At 46.6% G+C, this 27,545-nt stretch overlaps 1 protein-coding gene across 1 annotated transcript in view; it reads left to right on the top strand.

The window, feature by feature from the left end:
* The first annotated feature begins 2,008 nt into the window (after positions 1–2,008).
* The window catches only part of adra1d (adrenoceptor alpha 1D), a 66,143-nt gene continuing 40,606 nt past the window's right edge, over positions 2,009–27,545 (top strand). Inside the window, exon 1 of the mRNA XM_038793240.1 lies at positions 2,009–3,007. Within this exon, the coding sequence (XP_038649168.1) occupies positions 2,053–3,007 (955 nt within the window). The 5' untranslated portion in view covers positions 2,009–2,052. The remainder of the gene's footprint in view (positions 3,008–27,545) is intronic.

Raw genomic sequence — 27,545 nt, forward strand, 5'->3', positions numbered from 1 at the left:
GGCACACACTGACAGACACAGAAACCGGCTGAGCGGTACACAATGCAAGTTCGACGGGGTTAGAAAACAGACGGCGAGCAAGGGGACAAGAGAGGACACACACAGAGAGAGGGGCGGGGAGTGAAACTGGGAGAGTGAGAGGTGCAAAGGGATAGCAAGGGGATGGAAAACTGAGGTGGGTCTCGTGCACAGAGAGGGGTAGGGACAGAATGAGTGAGCTACAGTCTGAACTCGAAACATAATAGTGCGAGAGAGAGAGAGGGAAAAAAAGCAGGGCTGTTGATCGACAAAACAGGAGTAGACACAGTCTAACCATGAGAGGGGATCAACAGAGAGAGAAGACAGAAACAGAGTGGGGGAGATAGCAATAGAGATGGGAGAAAAATAGAGAAAAAAATCAAATCAATGGAGAGGGGAGAACATTATGGCAAATTGTTTTTTTCACATTTGAGAATCTGTCACGCGTATCCAATCGATACCGGGACTGTAACCCACAATATATGAATAAAACTCCCCTCCCTCCCAAACAAAGTAATTTTAAAAGTAGAGTGATGGGGTTTTGTATTTCACTTTGTGAAGACACTCTATGTTGCCTGGGGTAGATGTACCTACAGGACTGTGTGTCGTTCAGTCAGTGTTAATGGTCTAATTAAGATTCAGTCTCTGTCCAATGTAATGTTTTACAGGGGCATGTCAAGACTGGAGTATTTCACATTAATGTGCGTTACTATAGAAACCGGCCCCCAAAACTTGCTCTGATGCTTTGTTTCATGTTTTAAAACCCAGGGACATCGGCGCCTGCGACATTCGGCTGAGGTGGGCGTCACCAAACAAAATAGGGGCTTTTCACAGTAACTTCATTTGAAGCCGACGTGTGACAATAAGTGTCATTCATTTTCAAAATAAGAACTCAGTCGGATTCCGACCATTAAAACGGGGCGATTTGAGAGTTAATCATTTCCTTCCGAATTGAAAATCTCATCGTTTCTCTCTCTCTCTGAACAAGTCTTGAAGGACGCGGTTGGGAACCAGCCTTTAAGCAAATGTACTTGCGGTCAACGCAGTAGCGGATAGCCATGGTATTATTAAACAACATCCGAAAGTCTTACTGAGATAGAAACAGTGAGCCTGCCTGGGGAGCAAGAGAGCAGTCAACAAAGTCAACTAGTCATCCGGACAGGAGACTCGAACTTGTTGAGCGGCGAGAAGTACGGAACTGTGAGCCGTGAGTTCACCGACCAGAATTATCGAAAGACACAGTGGTCACATAACTGGGAGAGAGCTCCGGTAACTACTTCAGATGAGACAAGGCAGCTGAGTGTATAAATGGGGAGGTGGGTGGACCTTTCACATTTCACAGTTGGCCATTTGGAAACCTGTTGCTCTGTTGCTTCTCCAGCCCAGGTCTCCACAGTCGGATCTCTGCTGCCCCCTATCTCTCTCTCTCTCTCCCTCCCTTTCTCTCTCTCTCCCTCCCTCCCTCCCCAGTCGCTCAGAATCCGTGACGTCTGGACCATCCCGAGGAGGCGAGGTTTAAAGTGATATTGAAAGCTTCAGCATCCAACTGTTTGAACAGATTTGCATTGGTGGTCAGCTTCCGCGCTATTTCTTACGGGTCTGAGCCTGTGAGTCTGTGTGTGTGTGTGTGGGGGGGGGGGGGTTATTCACATTTGGATTGTGGTGATGCTGAACATTAAGACCGGGTAGAGGCAACAACAAAAAAGTTGCAGCCGAATTAGCCTGGAAGATGGAATGGAGGAAGATCATGTCAGCCAGGGTCGGCAGCTTCGGTGTCTAACTGGGACTCAGTACCGTTCAAACTGTGTGAGGGAGAAGTCGCTTGGAAAGTGGTCTACCAAGATAATGGTGGCGTTGGACTTGAATCTGCCTGAACTGGGGGATGTCCTGGACACTGCTGCCTGGAGGGGCTTTGCACAGGTTGACATTCAGTGAGTGAGTGTGTGTGTGTGTGTGGGGGGGGGGGGGGGGGGAGGGGCACATCGCCCGCCAACTTGTTCAACTCCCTCACATGCAGGCGGCAGCTTCACTGAGATGACTTTTCCTCAGCTGGTGAACCAGAGCTTCAGTGGGAACGACTCGAGGGGCGCGGACAACGCCTCGGCGTTGACCTCCCAGCCGGGCAATGCCCAGAACAGGTCGGGCGAGCCGGGAGATGGAGATGCCAACCAAGCCGTGGCGCTGGGGGTGGTGCTGGGCGCCTTCATACTCTTCGCCATCGTGGGGAACATCATGGTCATCCTATCCGTGGCGTGTAACCGGCACCTGCAGACGGTGACCAACTATTTCATCATTAACCTGGCCATCGCCGACCTCCTGCTCAGCACCACCATCCTGCCCTTCTCGGCCAGCCTGGAGGTGGTTGGTTACTGGGCGTTTGGGAGGATCTTCTGCGATGTGTGGGCTGCCGTGGATGTCCTCTGCTGCACTGCCTCCATCATGAGTCTCTGTGTCATTTCTATCGACCGGTACATCGGCGTCCGCTACTCTTTGCGCTACCCCACCATCATGACAGAGCGGAAGGCGGTGTGGATTCTCATCATCCTCTGGGTGTCCTCCATTGTCATCTCGGTGGGTCCTCTGCTGGGTTGGAAGGAGCCGGCCCCGGACGATGAGACTGTCTGCAGTATTACCGAGGAGCCGGGTTACGCCTTGTTCTCCTCGCTCTTCTCCTTCTACCTCCCTCTGATGGTGATCCTGGCCATGTACTTCAGGATCTACATCGTGGCCAGGAGGACAACCAAGAGCCTGGAGGCTGGGGTGAAGAGGGAGCGCAGCAAGACCATGGAGGTTGTCTTGAGGATCCACTGTAAGAGTGTGATGGACGAAACTAGCTCCACCTTCAAGAACAAGGGGCAACAGTTCCGCAGCTCGCTCTCCATGAGGCTCCTCAAATTCTCCAGGGAGAAGAAAGCCGCCAAAACTCTGGGGATTGTGGTGGGCGTCTTCATTCTCTGCTGGCTTCCCTTTTTCACCATCTTGCCGCTCGGTAAGTGCACCCAAAATGCTCCACTACTTCATTCCAAGCGCCCTTAAGATGCAGCAGTTTGTCACATGGTCCAACCTCACAGAAAACAGACTCCTTTCCTCCTCCTGAAAGTGGGTTTATCAGAGAGAGAGAGAGAGAGATGGAGCTAACATCAAATTCAACTCATCTTTAGCGATGACAGTGTAGCAGAGCAACTGGATGTCAATCCCTTATTGCAAAAGAGGCTGGTTTAGCACAGGGCTAAATAGCTGGCTTTTAAAGCAGACCAAGGCAGGCCAGCTGTGCGGGTCCAATTCCCATACCAGCCTCCCCGAACAGGCGCCGGAATGAAATGAAAATCGTTTATTATCACAAGTAGGCTTCAATGAAGTTACTGTGAAAAGCCCCTAGTCGCCACATTCCGGCCCCTGTCCGGGGAGGCTGGAACGGGAATGTGGCGACTAGGGGCTTTTTACAGTAACTTAATTTGAAGCCTACTTGTGACAATAAACGATTTTCATTTCATTTCAACATCCTCTGATTCTGGACTTTTCAATTCTCACGATTGTTGGGGTGGTTCTGTGCAGTTCAATATTCAAGTGTCCATCAGCAAATACAACAGAGGGAGGCTCAACTATTCCCCCTCTATCTGCTCCTTTTGGACTGAGTATAGCCAGGCCACAAGCCAAAACTTGGCACCCAAACCCTGACCAATGATGCATGTCATACTTCGATGCCCAATCTCATTTGGAAGCCTCTCTGTTTTCCATTCCATCCTGTCACTCGATCTGACTAATTTACTGTACCGGGCGCCATGCCCACCAATTCGCGGCTCTGGGTTAGAATAATAGAATCAGAGAATATACAGAGCAGAAGGCCATTCAGCCCATCGAGTCTGCACCGACCTTGGAAAGAGCAACCTACCTAAGCCCATATCCCCACCCTATTCCCACACCTCCACCCTATCCCCGTAACCCCACCTAACCTTTTTTTGGACACTAAGGGCAATTTAGGATGGCCAATCCCCCGAACCCGCACATCTTTGGACTGTGGGAGGAAACCGGAGCACCCGGAGGAAACCCACGCACACACGGGGAGAACGTGCAGACTCCGCACAGACAGACCTTTCATCCGTTGCTGGATTATTCCCCCACACAAATGTTTGCTAAAGTCCAGTGGGGTTGCAGGTTATTGCTCGGCCCACTTCGGTGAGGGATGGTGCATATCTCATTCCGCTCAACTTGGAGCAAGGGCGGCTGAGACTATCCCAAAGCCCGGACAGTCCCCATTGAAAATGCTCATTGGCGCGATAGAACGTGGCTGCCCCCTTGTCAGTTCCAGCCCCCCCCCCCCCCCCCCAGAGTGAATGCAGGAGGACAGACCGTGCCACAAATTCAGAACTGATTGCAATGAGTTCCAAATCCAGCAACCTCACAGATTAGTTGCATTGAATCGATACGGGCGACACCACTTGCTGCTGATGCTGACAATTTACACTGAGGGTTCCTGTCATGTGAAGGTTCAGCACACGGCACGATGAGGAACAAGAAGGGCTTCTCCTGCCTTTAGATGGTGCCTGAGCCAGTATTTTAACTGACCTTTGTTCAGTAACTCTATCTTTGCTTCGGTGAACACATTCCAATCCAACTCCTCTGTTCCGTTAACAGAGAAATGTGCCGACTTGTTCACAATAAAGTCACAGCAGTGAATGTTTCTGTTTTCCTAGTCTAGTATGTTTGTTATGGTCTTTGGATAATTTATGTCGTACTATATCTACCGCACAGAAACCAATCAGGACAATTGGGCAATGCTGGTGTTGCGGCTCCACAACAGGCTCCTCCCACTCTAAAATCACCTTTATCGGCATATCGACCTTTCCCTTAAATGTAGCGGTGGTACCTGCTTCAACTATTGAGGTGTGAGCTCTGCCTTCCATATTCCTAACACACTCTGGGTAAAGAACGTTCTCCTGAATTCCCGACTGGATACAATATCGCCTATCCTGCATTTACAACCTTTACTCTTCGACTTCCCCACAAGTGGAAACATTTTCTCGACATCAAGCGGTTTTATTACGTTGAAGGCTTCTGGCAGCTTATCCCTCAGTTTTCTCTTTTTTAGACAACATATCCTCTCAGTTCTGGAGTCATGGAAGATAATCCCCTCCCCCATGTGCCTCTCGTCCTTTCTTTAATAATACAGGGAGACCAGGTTGTCCCATTACACTTGAATAAATTGAACATAATTTCCATGCTTTCAATTCTATGTCTCTACAAATTAATCCCAGTGCTTCGTTCGCCCTATTAACCAGTATCGCCAGTTTCATTAGCTTTTGAAAAACTTTTGCTGATTTGTATGGATCTGTGTCTCTGGTCCCCTCTGCTTCTCTCACCCATTCAGAATCTTATTACCCAGGCAGTATGTGACCTCCTTATTCTTCCTCCCGAACTGCACCACCTCCACGCTTACATTGAAGTTAACTTCCGTGAATTCATTCATGTCCTCATCACGTATTTGGTGACCTTCGCCCTTTGTATTAGCTATTCCTTCCAATTTGGTGACATTCCAAATTTACAAATTGTTCTCCCAATACCCGATACGTTAATTAACAGGGTTCCAGTACCCAACCCCATGGGACACCCCATCCCGTATTTTGCCTGACTGACAAATCACCCTCATGCCCTATTCTGTTCCTTGTTTTGCTATGCATTTTGCCCCCTGACCTTAGTCCAGGATGGTATCGCACACCTCTTGAAAATTCAAGTGTATTGCATGAAGTACATGACCTCTGCTTACCGTTTCTATCACTTGTTGACGAATCCAGTACAGTTGATGAAAAGGACGTTCCCTTTCGAAATCCATCTTGCCCTCCCGACTGTATTGTCGGTTCCCACTCACTTTTTCGTGAGGGTTTTAATTTCTTTCTCAACAAATCTACATGGGGCTTAGCACAAAACATGTTATTTGTAGCAGAATGACAGACATTTAGATGCTCTTTGTTAACAGATTTTCATTTCCGACATGACAAAAAGACAGTATTTCAAACGCACCTCATTGACAGTAAAGCACTTTGGGATATCCTGCTCTAAGCGTGCAGGTATTTTCTTTAAATATTAATTCTGGGCCGTTTTTATATGTATTTTGTGCATTGCTGGTATCATGCTAGACTCACTGAAGTACAACAGGAGCCAAGTTCCGGGTTGTGAGACAGTGAAACCCAGGCTAGAAGCAACACTCACATTTTTTGTCATCCAGACTCTGAACTCCATTATTAGGTTTCAGTTTGTTACAATTTTCAGTGGCACCAATGAGTAAATATTGAATTAAAATATCTAAAATTGTATCGATAATTTACAACCGAACCAAAATGGCTTGTGGTTTGCCTAATCTGAATTGCAATCTAATTCAACATGGTATGAAATAATCTGAATTGGACTCTAATTCAACATGGTATGAAAAAAGTGTGAATTGGAATCGAATTCAACATGATCTGAAATAATCTGAATTGGAATTTTATTCAACATGGTATGAAATAATCTGAATTGGAATCTAATTCACCATGGCATGATATAATATGAATTGGACTCTAATTCAACATGGTATGAAATAATCTGAATTGGAATCTACTTCAACATGGTATGAAATAATGTGAATTGGATTCAATATGGTATGAAATAATCTGAATTGGAATCTAGTCCCCAACATGGTATGAAAGAATCTGAAATGGAATCTAATTCAACATGGTATGAAATAATGTGAATTGGATTCAATATGGTATGAAATAATCTGAATTGGAATCTAGTCCCCAACATGGTATGAAAGAATCTGAATTGGAATCTAATTCAACATGGTATGAAATAATATGAATTGGATTCAATGTGGTATGAAATAATCTGAATTGGAATCTAGTCCAACATGGAATGAAATAATCTGAATTGGAATCTAATGCAACATGGTATGAAATATTCGGTACATTTTGGGATTAGTTGACGGTTCAGGCTTGGATTCCAATTCAGGTGAGACCAATAAAAATAATAGGTTTCTAGTGAACTACCTATGCTGCATGTAAGGAGTATATAAAATATAAATTTGGACAGCAAGAAACTTTCGTTAGAAAGTCCCTGTGGCACAGCTCAAAGATTGCAATCTCAGGTGGACAGTTTAAAAGAATAACTGGTGAGAAAAATGAAGAAACCATGGACGAGATTCTCCGTAAATGCGGAGAATCATAAAGGCTGCCGTGGGACAGGCCGTGACCCACGGCAGCCTTCACGTCCACTTCCGGGACCGATTCTCCCCTCCGGGCGGGGCTAGGAGCGCGGCCCCGTGCGTCACGGCGGCGCGGCCTTGACGAGGGTTGTCAAGGCTGCACGTCAAGCGTCACGCCGGCTGACGCGACCGATGACATCAGCCGCGCATGCGCAGGTTGGACAACTCCAACCCGCGCATGCGCAGTTGCCGTCTTTTCCGTCAGCCGCCCCGCAAGACGTGGTGGCTTGATCTTGCGGGGCGGCGGAGGGAAAAGAGTGCATCCATTATGGACGCACGGCCCGCGATCGGTGCCCACCGATCGCGGGCATATGCCCCCCTTGGCACGGCCGTGGTACAGCTGTGCCAATCGGGCCCCCAGATGCCCCAAACGGGCATCTGGCGCCCGTTTCACGACGGCAGGGAGCAAGTGTGTTTGCTGCCGTGTTGAAACGGGCATGAAGGCCTGGCCGCTCGGCCCATCGGCCTCGGAGAATCGCCGCTCGCCGTAAAAAACGGCGAGTGCCGATTTGTGGCGTGGGTCGGGCGTGGGGGGGAGAATAGCGGGAGGGCGTGAAAAATGTTAGGAGTTCCTCCCGCTATTCTCCCACCCGGTATGGGGGGCGGAGAATCGTGCCCCATATTCTTGCATTCTGCAGGGGCAGCACGGTAGCATCATGGTTAACACTATGGCTTCACAGCGCCAGGGTCTCAGATTCAATTCCCGGCCCCCTTCTGCGCTGTAAATTCTATGATTCTATGATACAGCAATGAAGCTCTTCAGAGTTTCACAGAATCACATAGTGGACTCGAATGCCATTTGTGCTTCTGCCAGCTCTTCTGAAAGAGATATTCGATCAGTTCAACTCCTCCAGCTCTTTTCCTACAATCCTGATATTTTTCCCCTCCTTTTTTCAAGTATTCATTCAATTTTCTTTTGAAAGTTACTATTGGGTTTATTTCCACCTCCCTTTCAGGCAATGCACTCCAGGTCATAACATCCTACTGCATACAAAACAATTCTCTTCATCTCTCCTCGTTCCACAAACAAGTTTGAGGCAGTTTAACCTTCCTATGTTCTGCACAAGCTATTGACACTGGACAACTAAGATAAACAGAAAACACTATTGCAAAGATATTTCTTTGGAAGCTTGACATTGTGAACAAAACCCAAAGATTTGGTTTTGGATTTCATAGAATTTACAGTGCAGAAGGAGGTCATTCGGCCCATTGAGTCTGCACCGGCTCTTGGAAAGAGCACCCTACTTAATTAAGCCCACACCTCCACCATATCCACGTATGCCACCTCACCTTTTTGGATACTGAGGGCAATTTATCATGGCCAATCTACCTAACTTGCACAACTTTGGAATGTGAGAGGAAACCGGGGCACCCAAAGGAAATCCACATAGACACTGAGAGAATGCGCAGGCTCACACAGAGAGTGGCTGAGAATCGAACCTGGAACCCTGGTGCTGTGAAGCAACTGTGCTAACCACTACGCTACCATGCTGTTTTCGTATCATCTGCCCTGATATCTCCTGATGTGCCTCGGTATAGGTTTTGTTTGATAATGCTTCTGGGATACAGCCTGGGATATTTCACGATTGTAAAGGCACCACAGTATAAACTGTTGATGGGGCTGTTGGTTCTCTTGCAAGGTTTAGCTCAGTGGGCTAGATAGCCAGTTTGTGATGCAGAACAAGGCCAGCAGCGCAGGTTCAATTCCCCCACTAGTTTACCCGAACAGGCGGTGGAATGTGGCGACTAGGGGCTTTTCACAGTAACTTCATACTTGTGACAATAAAAGGTTATGATTATTAAGTTCAATTGTGCTGAGAGAATTATAAACACCACATTTACACCATAGATGCATCAATCAACAAATATGTGAAAAAAAAACAAATTGATCTCCAAGCCAAATAGTTTGCTGCATAAATTAAAGCTGTAGAGAACAGATTGAAAAGTAGCTGATATCTTCAGTATCTAACTAGTTTGTTGGAAGTGTGTTCCAGCAGATGTCAAGGTTAATGGCAATAGATACGGATAAGGTTAATTTGAGCACTCCGTGTAATCCAAATCTAAAATAACTGTCAGCAACTAACATCCTTCAAACTCTCGTGGTTGAAGCTAGCCCTGATGTGCTTTGGTTAACAAAACCCACAAAACTATTCTCCACAAACAAATTTACTACTTTTTTGCGATTGATGCCCAGAAAAAAGTTTAATCTCCCCGGATGACTGAAAGAAAGAAGCAAAAACCTTCCTGTATATAGTGCTCCTTCTATTCCCAGGACATCCCAAAGCATCTCCCAACAAATGAATTGTGTTCGGAGTATGGTCCATGTTATTGCATAGGCAAATGAAGCAGATCATTCGCATGAAGCAAAGTCCTAAAATAAAAATGGTACAGATGGCCAACTAATGTGCCAATTGCAGTTTAAGGGTAGGAACATAGGAGCAGGAGTAGGTCATTGCGTCCCTCAAGTTTGCTCCAACAGTCAATGAGATTCTGACTGATTTATGATCTAACTTCATATACCCACCTTTCCCCTCTTCTCTGAATACCTTTGGCTAACAAATATTTATCAATTTAAAATTAAAAATTAACAATTACAAGCAAATGAACATCCCAATTAGGAGCAGGCCCCACTTACCAATTAGGACAGGCTCCGCCATTTAATATTATCAAGGCTAATCTAATTGTGGCCTCAAATTCACATTCTCACCTACCCCAAAACCCCTTTGACTCCCTTGTTAGTGAAGAATCTATCTGCCTCTGCCGTTAAAAAATGCAATGTCCCTGCCTCCTGCGATGGTTGGATAAGAAGGTTCCACAGATTCCCAACCCTCTGAGAGAAAGACAAATCTCTTCTCATCTCTATCCAAATTGGGTGGCCCCTAATTTTTGAATTGTGCTCCCTCTTTCTAATCTCAAGGGGATATATCCTTTCAGCATCCACCCTGTCAAGTCCCGTCAGGATTGTTTATATAATTTACAGTGCAGAAGGAGGCCATTAGCACAGGGCTAAATCGCTGGCTTTGAAGCAGACCAGGGCAGGCCAGCAGCACGGTTCAATTCCCGTACCAGCCTCCCCGAACAGGTGCCGGAATGTGGTGACTAGGGGCTTTTCACAGTAAATTCATTTGAAGCCTACTTGTGACAATAAGCGATTTTCATTTCATTTTTCATTTCGAGTCTACACAAGCCCTTGAAAGAGCATCCATTTAAGTCCACATTTCCAACCTATCCCTGTAACCCAGTAACCCCACCTAATCTTTTTTGACCTAAGGGCAATTTAGCATGGCCAATCCACATAACCTGCACGTTAGGGGCTGGTTTAGCTCACTCGGCTAAATCGCTGGCTTTTAAAGCAGACCAAGCAGGCCAGCAGCACGGTTCGATTCCCATACCAGCCTCCCCGGACAGGCGCCGGAATGTGGCGACTAGGGGCTTTTCACAGTAACTTCGTTGAAGCCTACTCGTGACAATAAGTGATTTTCATTCATTTCATTTCATTTTTGGACTGTGGGAGGAAACCGGAGCACCTGGAGGAAATCCACACAGACATGGGGAGAACGTGCAGACTCCCCACAGATAGTGACCCTCGTCGGGAATTGAACCTGGGACCCTGGAGCTGTGAAGCAATTGCGCTAACCATTGTGCTACTGTGCTGCCAATTGATCTGGCATCAATTGCCATTTGGCAAAGAGCTGCAAACCTCAACCACCTTTTGGATAAAGATTGGCAAGGACATTATGGGGGCTCCTTCAACTCTTCTTCAAATAGCTTCATGCGATCCTCCATTTCTACTCAAGAGACCAAGATCTCTGCTGATGCAGCACTCCCTCAGTAGTGCTCTAGATGAAGACTTGGAGGGCACTCCTTCTTGGCAATGATGATCAATATGTGGGTTCAGCCCTCATGCCATTTGTTGAGAAATCAAATCCTAGACTACCATACTTTCCCCAAGTTAAATACATAAGCTGTGATATCTATGTTAAGAAGTAGCCATTTACATTTTGCATAATGTTCAATATAGCACCAAGTATAAGCAGCATTTTACAGAGAAAGAAAGGCTTGTATTTCTAGAGGGCCTTTTTCAACATAAGGACATAGGAACAGAGGAACATAGGAATTAGGAGGAGAAGCAGGCAATTCAGTACTTCAAGTCTGCTCCACCATTCAATCAGATCATGGCTGATCTTTTCCTGGTCTCAAATCCACCCCCACCCCACCCCCTCCCCACCCCCACCCCCCATCCTCTCTACCTGTTCCCAAAACCCTATAGTCCGTTTTTTAAAATCAGAAAAATATCTATCTCCTTCTTGAAACCATTATCTTGAAACCTTCTTGAAACGTCCCAAAGAACAGCCAATGAAATACTTCTGGAATATGGTGTGCGCCAATGTGCGCGCAAAAAGCTCCCAAAGCAGCATTGTAATAATGATCAGACACTGTGATGCTGGGTGTAGAATAAATATTGAAATGAAATGAAAATGAAAATCGCTTATTGTCACAAGTAGGCTTCAAATGAAGTTACTGTGAAAAGCCCCTAGTTGCCACATTCCTGCACCTGTTCGGGGAGGCTGGTACGGGAATTGAACCATGCTGCTGACCTGCCTCGGTCTGCTTTCAAAGCCAGCGACTTAGTCGTGAGCTAAACCAGCCCCCCTGACCCTAGCCATAACTCTTCTTTACAATAGTACCAAGGGATCTTTTACATCAACTTGAGAGAGCAAAGAGGGCCTTGGTTTAAAGTCTCACTCAAAAGATAGTACCACACTCCCTCAGTATTGACATTGGAGTGTCAGTCTTAATTTTTATGTTCAAGTTCTTGAAGTAGGATTTGAACCTCCAACCTTCTGAATGGAGAGGGTATAGTTCTACTAACCAGCCCATGGCTGACATATAAAGCAAAACACATGCAAAGTATAATAAGCGGACATTGCCATCTACCTTGGTGAGCATTGTTGGATATTAAAGATGTGGAAGAGGATTTCTTCTCATTGAATCATACCATCTTGCAGCACATCAGTAGGCCATTTGGCCCATCACATCTTTTTGTTGGAACGCTCCACAACTAATACCCTGTTCTCCTTAACACTTGCATTAAAAGGTACCAAGGTCTCTGCCTCAACTCATCCCTTTAGCAAAGCACTCCAAGCTACAAAAATATGAACATATATACTGGGGTAGGCACTATTCAAATGAATGGGTGAAATGATTCCCCTTGACAAAGATAACACAGGATTTAAGTGCCTGTGCTAAATTCCTCTGCCGGCATTTTAATCGTATGAAGTGTGTGCACATACTCAAAACTTTTGTTGATTTTGGATTTCCAGCACTTTTGTACTTAAAAATGTACTTTGTGATTTAGTCATTACTGATAAAGTAATGAGTTGGCTAATAGTCTGGATTTCAGAATCTTGCTGCAGCCTTGCGTGGAATCTGGCTACCACAAAAGTCTGCCAGCGATAACAGAAATAAGGGCATGGTGCTTGCTAGCACTTTAATAATGTGTGTCAATGAGTGCTGGGATGTGGATTTGACCCCTTAATTGTTCTTGTGTTGAGTTCCCAATATTGGTCATGGCATGAAAGAAATGACAATGTGAAGTCTCACTCTAACCAGACAGAGGCAGGAGGGGAAAAGTTGGAGTGAATCAACCTGCTCACTCTCCCTGACCTCAGTGTCGATCAGAGTGAGGACATGGAAAAGGCAGAGTGAGAAATGGATGGGTGTCCTATCCACTCACTTAACAATGAGACAGAGCAAGTGGGAGAAGAAGTGAAAAGCAATATAATTAGGGAAAAATGTCATTTAATATGAAAGCTGTAAGTCTTTGAAGCCACTTCCTCACCCCTAATCTCTACCAGCTAGAAGGACAATAGCATCAGATGCATCGGAAGACCATCCAACACCTCCAAAGTAAACATTGGGCGCGATTCTCCGCTGCCCATGATGGGTCGGAGAATAGCGGGAGGGCGTCCCCGACATTTTTCCCGCCCTCCCGCTATTCTCCACTCCCTCCCCCCCCCCCCCCCCCCCCCCCCCCACGGCCGCCCCTCGTCGTTTTTTACGGCGAACAGCGATTCTCCCCAGGCCGATGGGCCAAGTTCCCAGGCCTTTACGGACGTTTTTACGGCAGCAAACACACCTGCTTGCTGCCGTCGCAAAAACGGCCACAACATGCCCGTTCTGGGCATCAAGGGCCCCGATTGGCACGGCAGTACCACGGCCGTGCCAAGGGGGGCATGGGCCCGCGATCAGTGCCCAACGATCGCGGGCAGTGCGTCCGTAACGGACGCACTCTTTCTCCCTCCACCGCCCCGCACAAGCAGTTCGCGGGGCGGCCGAGGGAGATGACGGCCCTGCGCGTGCGCGGGTTGGAGCCGTCCAATCTGCGCATGCGTGGCTGACGTCATCGTGCGCGTCAGCCGGCGTGACGCTTGGCGGGCGGACTTAGCGACGGTCGCTAAGGCCACGATGCCGTGGTTCACGGGGCCCCGCTGCTAGCCCCGCCCGGGGGGGCGAATCGGGTCCCGGGAGGGGGTGCGGAGGCTGCCGTGAAACACAGCCAGTTTCACGGCAGCCTTTACGACTCGCCGCATTTGCGGAGAATCGCGCCCATTATTTCAAGTTATTCTGGATTATGAGTACTGTTGGCAAGTCAACATTTCTTGCCCATGAGCAGATGGTAGTGAGCTGATTGCAAGTCAGTGGCATGCTGGGAACTTTTCAGAGGGCAATCACATTGCTGTGGCTTTGGAGTCACCTGTAGCCCAGACCAGGTAAAGATGACAGATTTCATCCCCTGAAAGACATAAGTGAATCACATGGATTTCTGCATTAACCTGGTGGGTTTATAATCATTATTAATTAGATTAGCATTTTATTTATTGATTAAGGACGTTTCAAATTCCCCCAGCTGCCATGGTTAGATTTGAACTCCAGCCTCTGGAGCATTAGTCTGGGCCTCTGGATTACTAGTCCAATAACAGGCAGCTCCAACAACACTAAAGAAGCTCGACACCATCCAGGACGAAGCAGCCCACTTGATTGGCACCCCTTGAATAAACATTCAATCCCTCCACCACCGATGAACAGTGGCAGTCGTGTGTACCATCTACAAGATGCACTGTAGTAACTCACCAAGGCTCCTTGGGCAACATTTTCCAAATCCATGACCACTACCATCTAGAAGGACAAGGGAACAGAAATATGGGAATACCACCTGGATATTCTCCTCCAAGCCAACCACCATCCTGACTTGGAAATGTAACGCCGTTCCTGCACTGTCGCTGGGTCAAAATCCTCGACCTCCTTCCCTAACAGCACAGTGGGTATACCTACACCACATGGACTACAGCCATTCAAGAAGGCAGCTCACCCCCACCTTTTCAAGGGAAACTAAGGATAGGCAATAAATACTGGCTTAGCCAGGGGCACCCACATCTAATTAATGAATTTTTAAAAATTACCCCGACAATACCGTCCCCTGGAAATTTACAACAGTTCCTTTATTGCTGCAAAATCCTGGAACTCCCTACTGAATAGTATGATGGAAAAACCTTAACCACACACTCTGCAGTGGTTAGACCATAAGACATAGGAGCAGAATTAGGCTATTGTGTCTGCTCCGCCATTTAATCATGGCCGATGTGGTTCTAGAAGAAGACCCAAAGTCACCATCCCAAGGACAACCAGGGATGGGCATTATGCATTGGCCTTACCAGTAATACCTGTATCTCCAGAATAAACATTGAATAAAAGTTAAAAAAAGAACACATAAATAGCAGTCGCATAAATATAACATCTTATCATGTGAGACATCTCAACTTGCCTCACACGTTACTTTTCAAGTTCATCAAAGGTGGCCCCTTCCCATGAGAATAAGTGTGTGAATCTGGGTATTAATTCTTCAAATGCTGCATGATGATTGCAAGGTCAAATTTCTTGACATGTCCTACTATGTGAGTTTGTCAAGTTCAATTATTGTTATTTTGTGCAACCATGTAATAAGATAATATAAACAACATGTGCAGTTAAATGGCTGCTTGCCAAAAATTGGCAAAGATTCCAGTTCAGCACATCAGTGTTTCCGTTGTGCCGGCAGTTATTAAACTGTGGTTTACAAGGTTGTTTACATTACGTTCAGGCATTGACATTGGTACAAAAAAATTAGAAAGGTCTGAAAAACAGAATGAGATACACTCTGATGCAACATTCATGCAATGCGTTTATAGATTTATATTTGTAATTCTTTGAGTATAGAAGATTAAGGGATCATTTTAAAAATCTTTTTTGCCTTATCCTACTCTGTATGTCCTTTGACATCACAGTGTGGGGGGATGTGGGGAGGGGGGGTTGGGGGCAGGGGTCGCGCAGGCGAGTGTTTAGATTTGGGCGACCCACCACTTATTTTTGTGGGAATATATTTGCTCTGCACCCTCTCTCTCTCTTCCTTGAATGCCTCCCACTTCTCCAACACTGATTTACTTTCAAGTAGCTATTTTTCAGTCTCTTTTGCCAAATTGTATTCGGCTTAGTAAAATTGTCTTTTCCCCGATTTAGAACTTTCACTCATTGTCTTTCTCTGTCTTTTTCCAAACTATCCTAAAGCTAACTGAATTATGATTGATACCCACCAAAATGCTGTCCCAACAATACCCCTCGCACCTTCTCACAGCATTTCCTAAACCCAAGTCCAGAACTGGCCCTTCTCTCATTGAACATGCTATGTGCTGGCTAAAATAAAGTCTCCTGACATTTTTTAAATTCTGAACTCTTTTTGCAATGTCCCCCCGCACCCTGCTATCTGACTGCACTTCTCAGAACTTTGCAAACAATATTTGCTCTTTGATCCTCCTCTGTTTTTTTTTGGGGGGGGGGTCTATAACATACTCCCCACTGCCCCATTTTTGTTCCACAGTTCAAACCTTATGGCTCTCATTTGATGATCCTTCTTCATAGTAGCTGCAATTGTTTCTTTAACCAATTCTACAATGTCACTCTGGTTTATCTCCCCCACAACCCCCCTTCCCCACTGCCCACCCCCTTCCCCCCACTAATAACCTTTATGTATTATTAAACTACTTGAACAGGAATGGTTTGTTTGTAACCAGCAATGCTGAGCTGCCAATCCTATCTTTCTTTAAGCCATGTTTCCGTAATCACCATGGTATCGGCTTTCTGTGTATCGGTGCCCTGACTCTTGTCTTATTCACTACAATCTTTGCATTGAAATGTGTATCACCAATCACTGAAGTGCTCCTTTCAAATGTCCCATTTATGGATTTTAAATCAGTTCCTGGAATCAGATTAAAACACTACTTCAGCATCCTCAATGAAGGCTTGGGAGAACAAAATGTAACAATCAATGTAATCAAATTGAAACTTTATTTAAATATACTTGATATACCATCAATTGGACTTGAGACACGATGAAGATCCGAACTGTGGCTTTAATCAGCTAGTTGTTAGCCCGGTGGTCGACTACAGAGAAAGGCCGACCGCCGGGAAACCTGGGTACTTATACCCCGCCTCGGAGGCGGGGTCTACTTGCCGCTCGACCAATTGGTGAGCAGTCACATGACTAGTCCCAGCCAATCGGACGAGAGGCACATGACCAGCCAGAGCCAATGGGGAACCAATGCCCTGCACCAATGGCAGTGCTCACATTCATACCACCACACGGCAGGGACATGGACAGGGGTCCAGGTGGCATTGTAAACTGTAGAGGTCGTGGTCTAGGTTATCAAAGTTTGATGTTCCTTTTTATTTATCTATTCTTTCATGGGATGTGGTCATCGCTGGCAAGGCCAGCATTTGTTACCCTTCTCGAATTTCCAATGAACTAAGTGACCATTTCAGAGGGCATTGCCCTGTGTTTTCATATGGAGGCCAGACCAGCTCAAAACGACAGATTTACTCCCCCAAAACTAGGGCCTTAGTGAAGAGCATCAACACTTAAACAATAGATTAATGCCAAGGGTGTCAGTACTACACCTCCAGTAATAATTACCCAGATTGTGTGTAGAATGTAACAGGGCTAAAAAGTGATAACCAGAAGTGGGGTAGACATTTCTATAAGTGCTGGAGACAGTTCTAAACTTGAAGAGCCTGTTGCAGTATTAACCCTTCGGTATTACAAATCTCACTCTTGGGCGGGACAGTGGTGCTGTGGTTAGCACTGCTGCGTCACGGTGCTGAGCACCCGGGTTCAATCCCGGTCCCGGGTCGTTGTCCGTGTGGGGTTTGCACATTCTCCCCGTGTCTGCGTGGATCTCACTCCCACAACCCAAAGATGTGAAGGGTAGGTGGACTGGCCATGCTAACTTGCCCCTTAATTAGAAAAAAAAATGTAATTGGGTACTTCAGATTTATTTTAAAAATATATCACTCTTCTTTTCGAGTCCGCCCATGGCCTCCCCCTCTATATCTGTACCCCAATCCAGCTCTCCAATCTTCTGCTTCTCTGCACTTCTCCTCTTCAGGCCTCTTACGCATTCCCAACTTCAATTTGTCAGCCATGTCTTCAGCTGCCTCGACCCTGAACGCTGTAATTCCCTCCCTAAACCTCTCTGTCTCTCTACCAGGATAGAATGTGTGACTCTTATGGGGATCATCCAGCCCACTCGGTGCGGATTTGAATGCAGGTTTGAGTTTAAACAGACAGGGCAGTAACATGCACAATGTTAAAGAACTTTTCACCATCTGTCTGCCAGAATAATGCATGAAATGAGCAACGCTCAATTGGCTCACTGAGCCCAATTATCTCCCAGGTTATGTGGAAATGTTTAATATCATGGACTCGATCCAACTTCTTTAATCCCTTCATTCTTTTGAGGATGATGAATAATGGTAGGTAGCAGTTAAATTTCTATCTAACCTTGGAGACACCATTATGCGTTAGACAGTACAGTTTACATGATTCACTATGGCAGGTACCTCCTTATCCCACAGCACAGGAGGCATTTCATAGAATTTACAGTGCAGAAGGAGGCCATTCAGCCCATCGAGTCTGCACCAGCTCTTGGATAGAGCATCTTACTTAAGCCCACGCCGCCACCCTATCCCCCGTAACCCAGTAACCCGCCTCTTGCGAGTTTATGTGCCAGGAACATCCTTGAAGGATTTATTGATTGGCTGCCGTACTCTTGGCTGAAGGTCAGTTGAAACCCTGCGTATCCATCAATACTCTGCCGAATTTATGGCGATCAATCTAATTTATCATGGGACTCATCTCCTCAGAAGGTAAGAAATGGAGTCTGAAAAAAATCCCTCAGAATGTTTACGGAACTTTGCAGCCATTGTAGCAAATTTGCGTGAAGGCCAAAGTAGGTGAATTTAACGATGGAGATGATGGTCTCATCCCCGGTGCGGAACCAGTGGGAGACCTGCGCACTTCTCTTCTGGAAGCCTGACACAAATATCAGGTAATCAGGCTGAACTGACCATCATCGGGCCTCCCACTCAATGAAGCCACGAATAGAGCGCAAATCCCACCTACCAGTGCTGTTGGCCAATCAAAAGCCAGGAGCTCTCTGGTACAGGCAGTGCCACCGTGAGTGGTGGCCACATTCAGTATGACTCATGGGCCTACAGGAGGAACTGGCCCATGGGGAGGTGGTGGCATAGTGATATTGTCGATGAACGAATAATCCAGAGACCCAGGGTAATGTTCTGGGGATCCAAGTTTGAATCCCACCACAGCAGATGGTGAAATTTTAATTCAATAAAAATCTGGAATTAAAAACCTAACGATGGCCATTGGTTGTCATAAAACCTATCTGGTTCACTAATGGTGTTTAAATCTGCCATCCTTACCTAGTCAGGCATATATGTGACTCCAAATCCACAGGCTGTCTCTTAAACACCCTCCGAATTGCCGAGCAAGCCACTCAATTGAAGGGCAATTAGGTAGGGGCTATAAATGCTGGCCCAGCCAGCATCTCATGAACCAATGGAAAAAAATCCCCGGATAGAGGTTAGTGTGGGTGAGGTGGGGGTTATGTGTGGGGAGGGGGGTTCACCAATTGGGCGGTAGGAAGCAAGGGGCTTTCAGTGTCCCTGACCACCACACATCCCTCAATCATGTTGGGCCTTCGGCAAACCAGCCGCTGAAATTGAATTTGAGGTGTTGGGATGAATTGGTTTCAGGGTCGGAACATTGCCCTGTAGGAACTCTTTGATAGGGGGTAGCCAGGAATGTGGGGGTGGGGGGGGGGGACCCAACTTATGCCTAACAGCCCAATCAAACGGCCCTCCCCACCTCCAAACATGAAGGTGGAGGGAGGGACATCAAATTCCACCCACAGTGTGAGTTAGGGCTGCATAGAGTGGCAACACTATTCTCAGCTAGAGTGGAGGTGATTCGCTGAGTCAGTCCATCAATCACTGTAGAGCAGGGTAGCATGGTGGTTAGCATAAATGCTTCACAGCTCCAGGGTCCCAGGTTCGATTCCCGGCTGGGTCACTGTCTGTGTGGAGTCTGCACGTCCTCCCCCTGTGTGCGTGGGTTTCCTCCGAGTTCTCCGGTTTCCTCCCACAGTCCAAAGATGTGCGGGTTAGGTGGATTGGCCATGATAAATTGCCCGTAGTGTCCTAATAAAAGTAAGGTTAGGGGGGGGGGGGGGGTTGTTGGGTTACGTGGATACGTAGGTTTGAGTAGGGTGATCATGGCTCGGCACAACACTGAGGGCTGAAGGGCCTGTTCTGTGCTGTACTGTTCTATGTTCTATGTAAGACTTGACTTGGACTGATTTCATTATGTAGCTACCCTCCACTCACTTTATGTTGGAACAATTATGCTGCTTTTATAAGTTCAAGCAGTATTGGTCAAGAGTTCTGTTTGCTCTTGGTCACAGAGATTAATTTTAAATAATGTCTGTGGACATTTTGCTGTACTACACATTTTAAACTTTAAATATGCTTTCTTTTCTGGAAAATAGATTGTTTGCTGTGAGTTCTGCTGTAACTCCCCGCTTCAGTCCACTAATGAATGTCTGGGCTCCCAGCCAAGAATACATAGTGAGGCTTAGCTTTCAGTTACCCCCATCGTCGCAGGTCCATCAATCAGGCTGAGAGCCAGACATCCATTAGCCTCTTGAAACACCTGCACCCCAGAGAAAACATTGTTTTATTGACCTCTCTGAACTATGCTGTCAATTACACAATGTTGGCTTATATAAGATAAAGAGGTTTCAATTACTTACAGTTTCTGTTATTGGCACATTAAAGGTTTTGGATAATTGACACTTTTATTGAACTGTAGTAAGAAAGGATTTTTTTTTAAGAAAGCAGAAAGTTATGAGTGAATGAGTTTTTAAAACCTTTTGTTTAACATATCCTACTGTCACTATAGTTCTATACAGTGAGTAGGGTGAGTGGGCATGGAAATTAATTTGAATTTGATTTATTGTCACTTGTACCAATACAGTGAAAAGTATTGTTCTGTGTACAGTCAAGAAAGATTGTTCCATACATGAAAATAGGACATGCATAAATGTACAGTGCAAATACATAGGCACAGGCATGGAATGAGCAGATGGAGTGAAGTAGTACTCAGTAGAGAAGGTGTGTGATGAGATCAGTTCAGTGCATAAGAGGATCATTCACGAGTCTGGTAACAGCGGGAAAGAAGCTGTTTTTAAATCTGTTAGTGCGTGTACTCAGACAATTGTATCTCCTGCCCGATGGAAGAAGTTGGAAGAGAGAATAACCCGGGTGGGAGGAGTCTTTGATTATGGTGCCCATATTCCCAAGGCAGTGGGAGGTGTACGCAGAGTCAATGGATGGGAGGTGCGTTCGCGTGATGGACTGGGCTGTGTTCATGACTCTCTGTAGTTTCTTACGTTCTTGCGCCAAGCAGTTGCCACACCAGGCTGTGATGCAGCCGTACAGGATGCTTTCTAGTATATCTGTAAACATTGGTAAGAGTCAATGTGGACATGCCGAATTTCCTTAGTTTCCATGAGTGGCCAAAGAAGGTGGGTAGAGAGGCATGAGAGCGGTGGTATGGATGGTGCATGTGGAGTGTGTGGGAGAGTTGAGGGGCTGTGATGGGTGAGGGATGGAAGGGCTTTCTGTTGCTATTTTAACCGGGATGAAGTCCCACAGAACTTGAGGAGGGGCTTATAAATACCTCTCCTCTGCCACCCAGTGGATCTTGTGGCTGCCTCTTGACTTTTTCACGGGATGGCTGACCTGACTGTGCCACAACTACGCCCCCCCCCCCCCCCCCCCCCCCCCCCCGTGCTACCCTCCCCCACCCCCCCTACATCCAAGCCTTCCATCCACACTCCCAAAATAAAAATCCTGTCCTGGGGGACATTTTCCCCGGAGGCGGACAGGCTGAACTGGGATTTTCCCCAACTCCCGTGATTCGCCTCGAGGATGAAAATCCAGCCCATTATTACTTCAGCGTTCTTGGTCAGTGGCTAAAAGATTTACCTATCAACACATTTCTGGTGTGGTCAAAATATAATCCATCAAATGAAAGGAGATGAACATCAATTCAATTCAGGTGGAAAATCTAATGTGGCGCTCATAACTGATGTAACCTAAGGCTGGTTTTCTTAGCAAATATATATATATTTTTTATAAATTTAGAGTACTCAATTCATTTTTTTCCAATTAAGGGTCAATTTGGCATGGTCAATCCACCTACCCTGCACATCTTTGGGTTGTGGGGGTGAAACCCATGCAAACACGGGGAGAATGTGCAAACTCCACACGGACAGTGACTCAGAGCCGTTCTGAGTAAATATTAAGCACTTCAATTTCTAAGATAAATGTGCAGAATATAACACAGCAAAATCAATGGAAAACGATTGGCAGTAATAATGTGTCCAGAAAATTACACCCCAGTGATGGTGGCAGTTTGTCCAGTCTCGTACTTGGGACGGGATTGCATTTTCCTTTAATTTAATCAGGATAATTTTTTTTTTTATATATCGGTTTGCGATCATGCTTTTTGACAGATAAACAGCTTGAAGAGTTATTTTCTGCCACAACCCCAACCAGAGGTTAACCAGATGTTTGATTTCCCTAGACGTTGACAGTATAGTAGTGGGGCTCTTTGACTGAACAGTAAATCCACAGGCCTCGACTGATAATCCCGAGAACATGAATTCAGTTCCCACCGTAGCAGTTTAAGAATTGAATAATAATAATCCCTTATTGTCACAAGTAGGCTCCAATGAAGTTACTGTGAAAAGCACCTTTGTGATCTAAATTTAAAAATCTGGAATTCTGAAAAAAGGACAACTAGCACCAGTGAGAGTGACAACGAAGTTGTTGGATTGTCAGTGAAGAAAAAGGTCACAGAACAGCAGCAGCAACTTGCATTTATATAGAGGCGTTACAAAGTAAAAGGCCCCAACTTGTGCCATGGGGAGAACAAATGCTGAAGGACATTTGAGGGCAATGAGATAGGGAGGTGGAAAGATTTTGGGAAGGAATTCGATATCTTAGGGCCGAGGCAACCAATGGCACCAATGATGCAAGAATTAAACTAAATTCTGACCGAATTGGAAAAGGTGGGAGAGGTTCTCCAGCCTCCCAGCCAGGTGCTCTCTGTTCCTGCCGCTGTCAGAACCGCCCCCATGCCACCAGGAAAACCAAGGGTGGCGTGTGCTGCTGGCGGGATCAGAGAATCCTTCTGCCAGCGAATGGCCGGAGAATTCCGGCCTAAGGGATAATAATAATCTTTATTAGTGTCACAAGAAGGCTTACATTAACACTGCAATGAAGCTAATGTGAAAATCCCCGAGTCACCACACTCTGGCCCCTGTTCGGGTACACAGAGGGAGAATTTAGAATGTCCAATTCACCTAACAACACTCCTTTGGACTGTGGGAGGAAACCGGAGCACCCGGAGGAAACCCACGCAGATACAGGGAGAACGTGCAGACTCTACACAGGCAGTGACCCAAGCCGGGAATCGAACCTGGGACCTTGGCGCTGTGAAGCAACATTGCTAACCACTGTGCTACCGTGCCACCCAATGGACAGAGAGGGATGAGGCTGTGGAGGGGCTTGAACATGAGGATTGGAATTCTAAAATCTAGGGGATTCCTGGTCCAGGACCAACTGTAGGTCAGGATGGGATGGGAAAGATCTCCTTTAGGGAAGGAAATCTGCAATCTTTATGCATCCTAGATAATTGAATCCACAAGACACCATAAATGGAGGATCACCAAGATCTGGGAAGCTTGGAAGTCAATTTTCCCCTAAGCTATATGGATGTGTGACCCCACAGCCACCCGCATGGTCTGACCAATAGCAGAATCACTAGTTGCTGTCAGAAAAATTGGGGAAAAGTTTATAATCTGAAAATGTTGAACTGAATGGGCTCGATCTAACGACCTTGCCATGCCAGACTCGGGATCCGCTGAGACCGGTAAATCTCACCAGAGGTCTCTCACGAGAATTACGATGCTCGTTACGCCCCCCGAGATGTAATGAGATCTGGATCCCGCCCTGGGAGACCCTGAGTGGGTGCCGTTTAACACTGGTTTCCACAAATATGGACCAGCCGTATTGGCACTTGGTGGGTCTTTCCCAGGTGATCGGGGCCGCCGGGTGGTCGGGCTCTGGGCAGGATGGTACCCTAGAACTCCCGGTGCCAGCCAGGCACCATGTCACTACCAGCCTGACATCCCGGCAGTGCTACCTCTGTCGGGGGTGTCCTGCCCATCTGAGGTGAGGTGCAGGGTACTCGAGGGGCCCGGATTGGTAAATTGGGACATTGGGGGGGGGCTGCACTGGAGTGGGGGGGTGGGCTAAGCTCGTTTGTGCAGAAAATCAGCCTAAATGCAGCCCCGTTGGGGTATTCCTTACTGATGCCCAAAAATGAAGCAGAGTCCAGTCTAATAGCAGAGTTATTCTTGGTGTTGCAAGCGCCGGGAAACACCCGCTAAATTCACCCAAAACGGGATTATGTTTCATTTTCAATAAATTACGCCCAATGTTGAGCCTGGACTATTCCCTCCGTGACACCCTGGTCTATTCCCCAATCATCCCCAATATCCCCTCCCTTTTCCATAGTACCCCCCATGCAGACGCAAGAGCTACAAAAGCTGCCTTTTTACCTTCTCCTTTCCACCCTCCAGCGCCCCAAGCCCTCCTTCCAACTTGCTTGTACTTGTTATTTCAATATAATGTATTCGCCACTCACGATGTGACCTCCTCTACACTCAATGCAGATTGGGTGATCACTTTGCTGAATACCTCTGCTCAGGCCACAAGCTTGAACCTGAGTTTCTGCTTGCCTTGTAAAGACTTAGATAATGGGACTAAAGTCACAGATCCAAGTATGCCAATGACAAAAAAAACAGGCAGCATCGTAAACGTTGGAAATGGAAATGTAACATTACAATGAGATAGTAATAGTTAACTTAAATGGTCAAAATTGTGTCAAATGTGCATTTGCCCACTTTGGCCTTCGAAAACTATAGAACAGAATACTTCCTAAAGTATGAAATGCTGAAAACATTGCTATTGGTGATGGATTACACAGGTGATGCAGCTTGAAATAATTTTCTCCAGTGATTTTGAGATTTCAGGCCATCAGGCAGCACCTGCTAAACCCACGACCACTACCATCAGAAGGACAAGAGCAGCAGATACCTGGGAACCCCACCACCTGGAGGTTCCCCTCCAAATCACTCACCACCCCAACTTGGAAATATATTGCCGTTCCTTCGCTGTCGCTGGGGCAAATTCCTGGAACTCCCTCCCCAACAGCACAGTGGGTGCTGCAGCGGTTTAAGAAGGAACTCACCACCACCTTCTCCAGGGCAATTCGGTATGGGCAACAAATGCTGGCCGAGCCATCGATGCCCACATACAGTAAATGGAAAAAAAATAGACTGAATTTCACAGTTTGTAATACCTCATGCATTCTCTGAAGGGTTTTCATAGATTATCATCGAATTTACAGTGCAGAAGGAGGCCATTCGGGCCATCAAGTCTGCACCGGCTCTTGGAAAGAACACGCTACCCAAGGTCAACACCTCCACCCGATCCCCATAGCCCAGTAACCCCACCCAACACTAAGGGCAATTTTAGACACTAAGGGCAATTTATCATGGCCAATCCACCTAACCTGCACATCTTTGGACTGTGGGAGGAAACTGGAGCACCCGGAGGAAACCCATGCACACACGGGGAGGATGTGCATACTCCGCACAGACAGGGACCCAAGCCGGAATCGAACCTGGGACCCGAGAGCTGTGAAGCAATTGTGCTATCCACAATGCTACCGTGCTGCCCTTTTCTGTGGAATTCTCTGTCAGCAGAATCCTCCGATCCACCGGCAGCAACACACCCACACCCATGGATTTCTCAATGGCGTGGGGTGGCCACAATGGGAAATCCCATTGGTCGGCTGCCAGAACGGAGGATTGTGCTGTCGGCAAGGGCGCACCGCACTGGAAAACACAGCGGGGGGACCGGAGAATCCCGCTTCTGCTGTCTGGCGACTTTTGGTATGATCAGCTTCTCATTCTAAATGAACAAGTAGTCCTCTGAGATGTCTGCATTGCTCAAAGCATTGTTTCAATGTGAGATTGTTTAGAATATATTCTGGCGATCCACTTTTACAGTGTTCTCTAATCTTAGCTTGTTCACCATCGGCTTTTTTTGCTTGCCAGATTTCAATCAGCCTCTGTGTTGTTGCTGGTCAGAATTTGGCAGTCAATTAGGTGTTTGACTTGATATCCCCAAGAAAATGTACGTCCTCCTGCTCTGCCGTCGCAACAGGAATGCATCTACTGTAGTTTGTTGTTCACCATGGTCAAGGTTGTCCGGTTCTTTGAACTGCTGCACCTGGGAAATCTTCCGTCTGCTTTTCCCCAGGTTTTCCAATACCGCACCTTTGTGGGGAAGTTGTGTGCAATCATTTTGTGTGCAATCTTTTCAAATTAACGGTGAACATTCTTGATTGCTGATCACATAAAAAGTTTCTGTGAATTCTCTTCCTTTGTACTGGATGTTACCAATCAACTGTCCCGTGACCTTCCAATGAATGCCTCCTGGACCATGGAATCATGTGACTGATGGCTGGAGGAAGTCTGGTTTTAACCACCTTTAGAACATAGAACATAGAACAGTACAGCACAGAACAGGCCCTTCGGCCCTCGATGTTGTGCCGAGCAATGATCACCCTACTCAAACCCACGTATCCACCCTATACCCGTAACCCAACAACCCCACCCCCCCCTAACCTTACTTTTTAAGGACACTACGGGCAATTTATCATGGCCAATCCACCTAACCTGCACATCTTTGGACTGTGGGAGGAAACCGGAGCACCCGGAGGAAACCCACGCACACACGGGGAGGACGTGCAGACTCCACACAGACAGGGACCCAGCTGGGAATCGAACATGGGACCCTGGAGCTGTGAAGCATTTATGCTAACCACCATGCTACCGTGCTGCCCCTTTCTGAAACTCCTGATCCAGTCTCATTGGAACTTCATTTTGTGTCCGTTGACCATTTTGTGTTCTGTGCTCCAATAGTCCCCACCTAATCCTGTAATTTCTCCCAAGAATGGCACTTCATTATCTTTTTTTGTTCTTGAATTTCATGGAAAGTACATATATGATCTTAGTTTTTTTTTCTCCTTCTGCTGTTGTGTTAGGGGCTTTTTGCTGCAACATCCCAATGTAAAATGGCCTCTCTTCTTGCAGGAAGGCCGCTCTGCCTTTTTGACTGGGCATTCTGCCCACCGATGCGGCCTTTTCCCGCCACAGCAAGAACACTGAATAATGGTGACTACTGCACCCTCTTCACACTTTCCCTGTTTCGGATTAAGAATGCAGCTACTCCTGTGGTGCTACAAACTGCATTGTCTCTGCCGTTTTTCTCCACAAGATTTCCTTGTGGGAACCAGGGGCTGATTTAGCACGCTGGGCTAAATCGCTGGCTTTTAAAGCAGACCAAGGCAGGCCAGCAGCACGGTTCAATTCCTGTACCAGCCTCCCCGAACAGGTGTCGGAATGTGGCGGCCGGGGCTTTTCACAGTAACTTCATTGAATCCTACGCGTGACAATAATGATTTTCATTTTTTCATTTCATTTTTTGCCTCAGATAAAAATCTGGCTTTGCTTTCTCACATCTTGCTGCCTTCTTAACAGCACAGCCCTCGATGGAGGCAAGTCTTCCCTAGATTACAGAAAATCTAATGAAGTCTCTTCTAAGACTCCTCCAACAATGTGATCCTGAATTAATTCATCTTTCAGGTTACCATATGGGCAATTCTCTGCTGATCAAAATAAATCGTTAACAAAGTAATCTA

This window comes from Scyliorhinus canicula, chromosome 3 (genome assembly GCF_902713615.1).
Source record: "Scyliorhinus canicula chromosome 3, sScyCan1.1, whole genome shotgun sequence".
Lineage (NCBI taxonomy): Eukaryota > Metazoa > Chordata > Chondrichthyes > Carcharhiniformes > Scyliorhinidae > Scyliorhinus > Scyliorhinus canicula.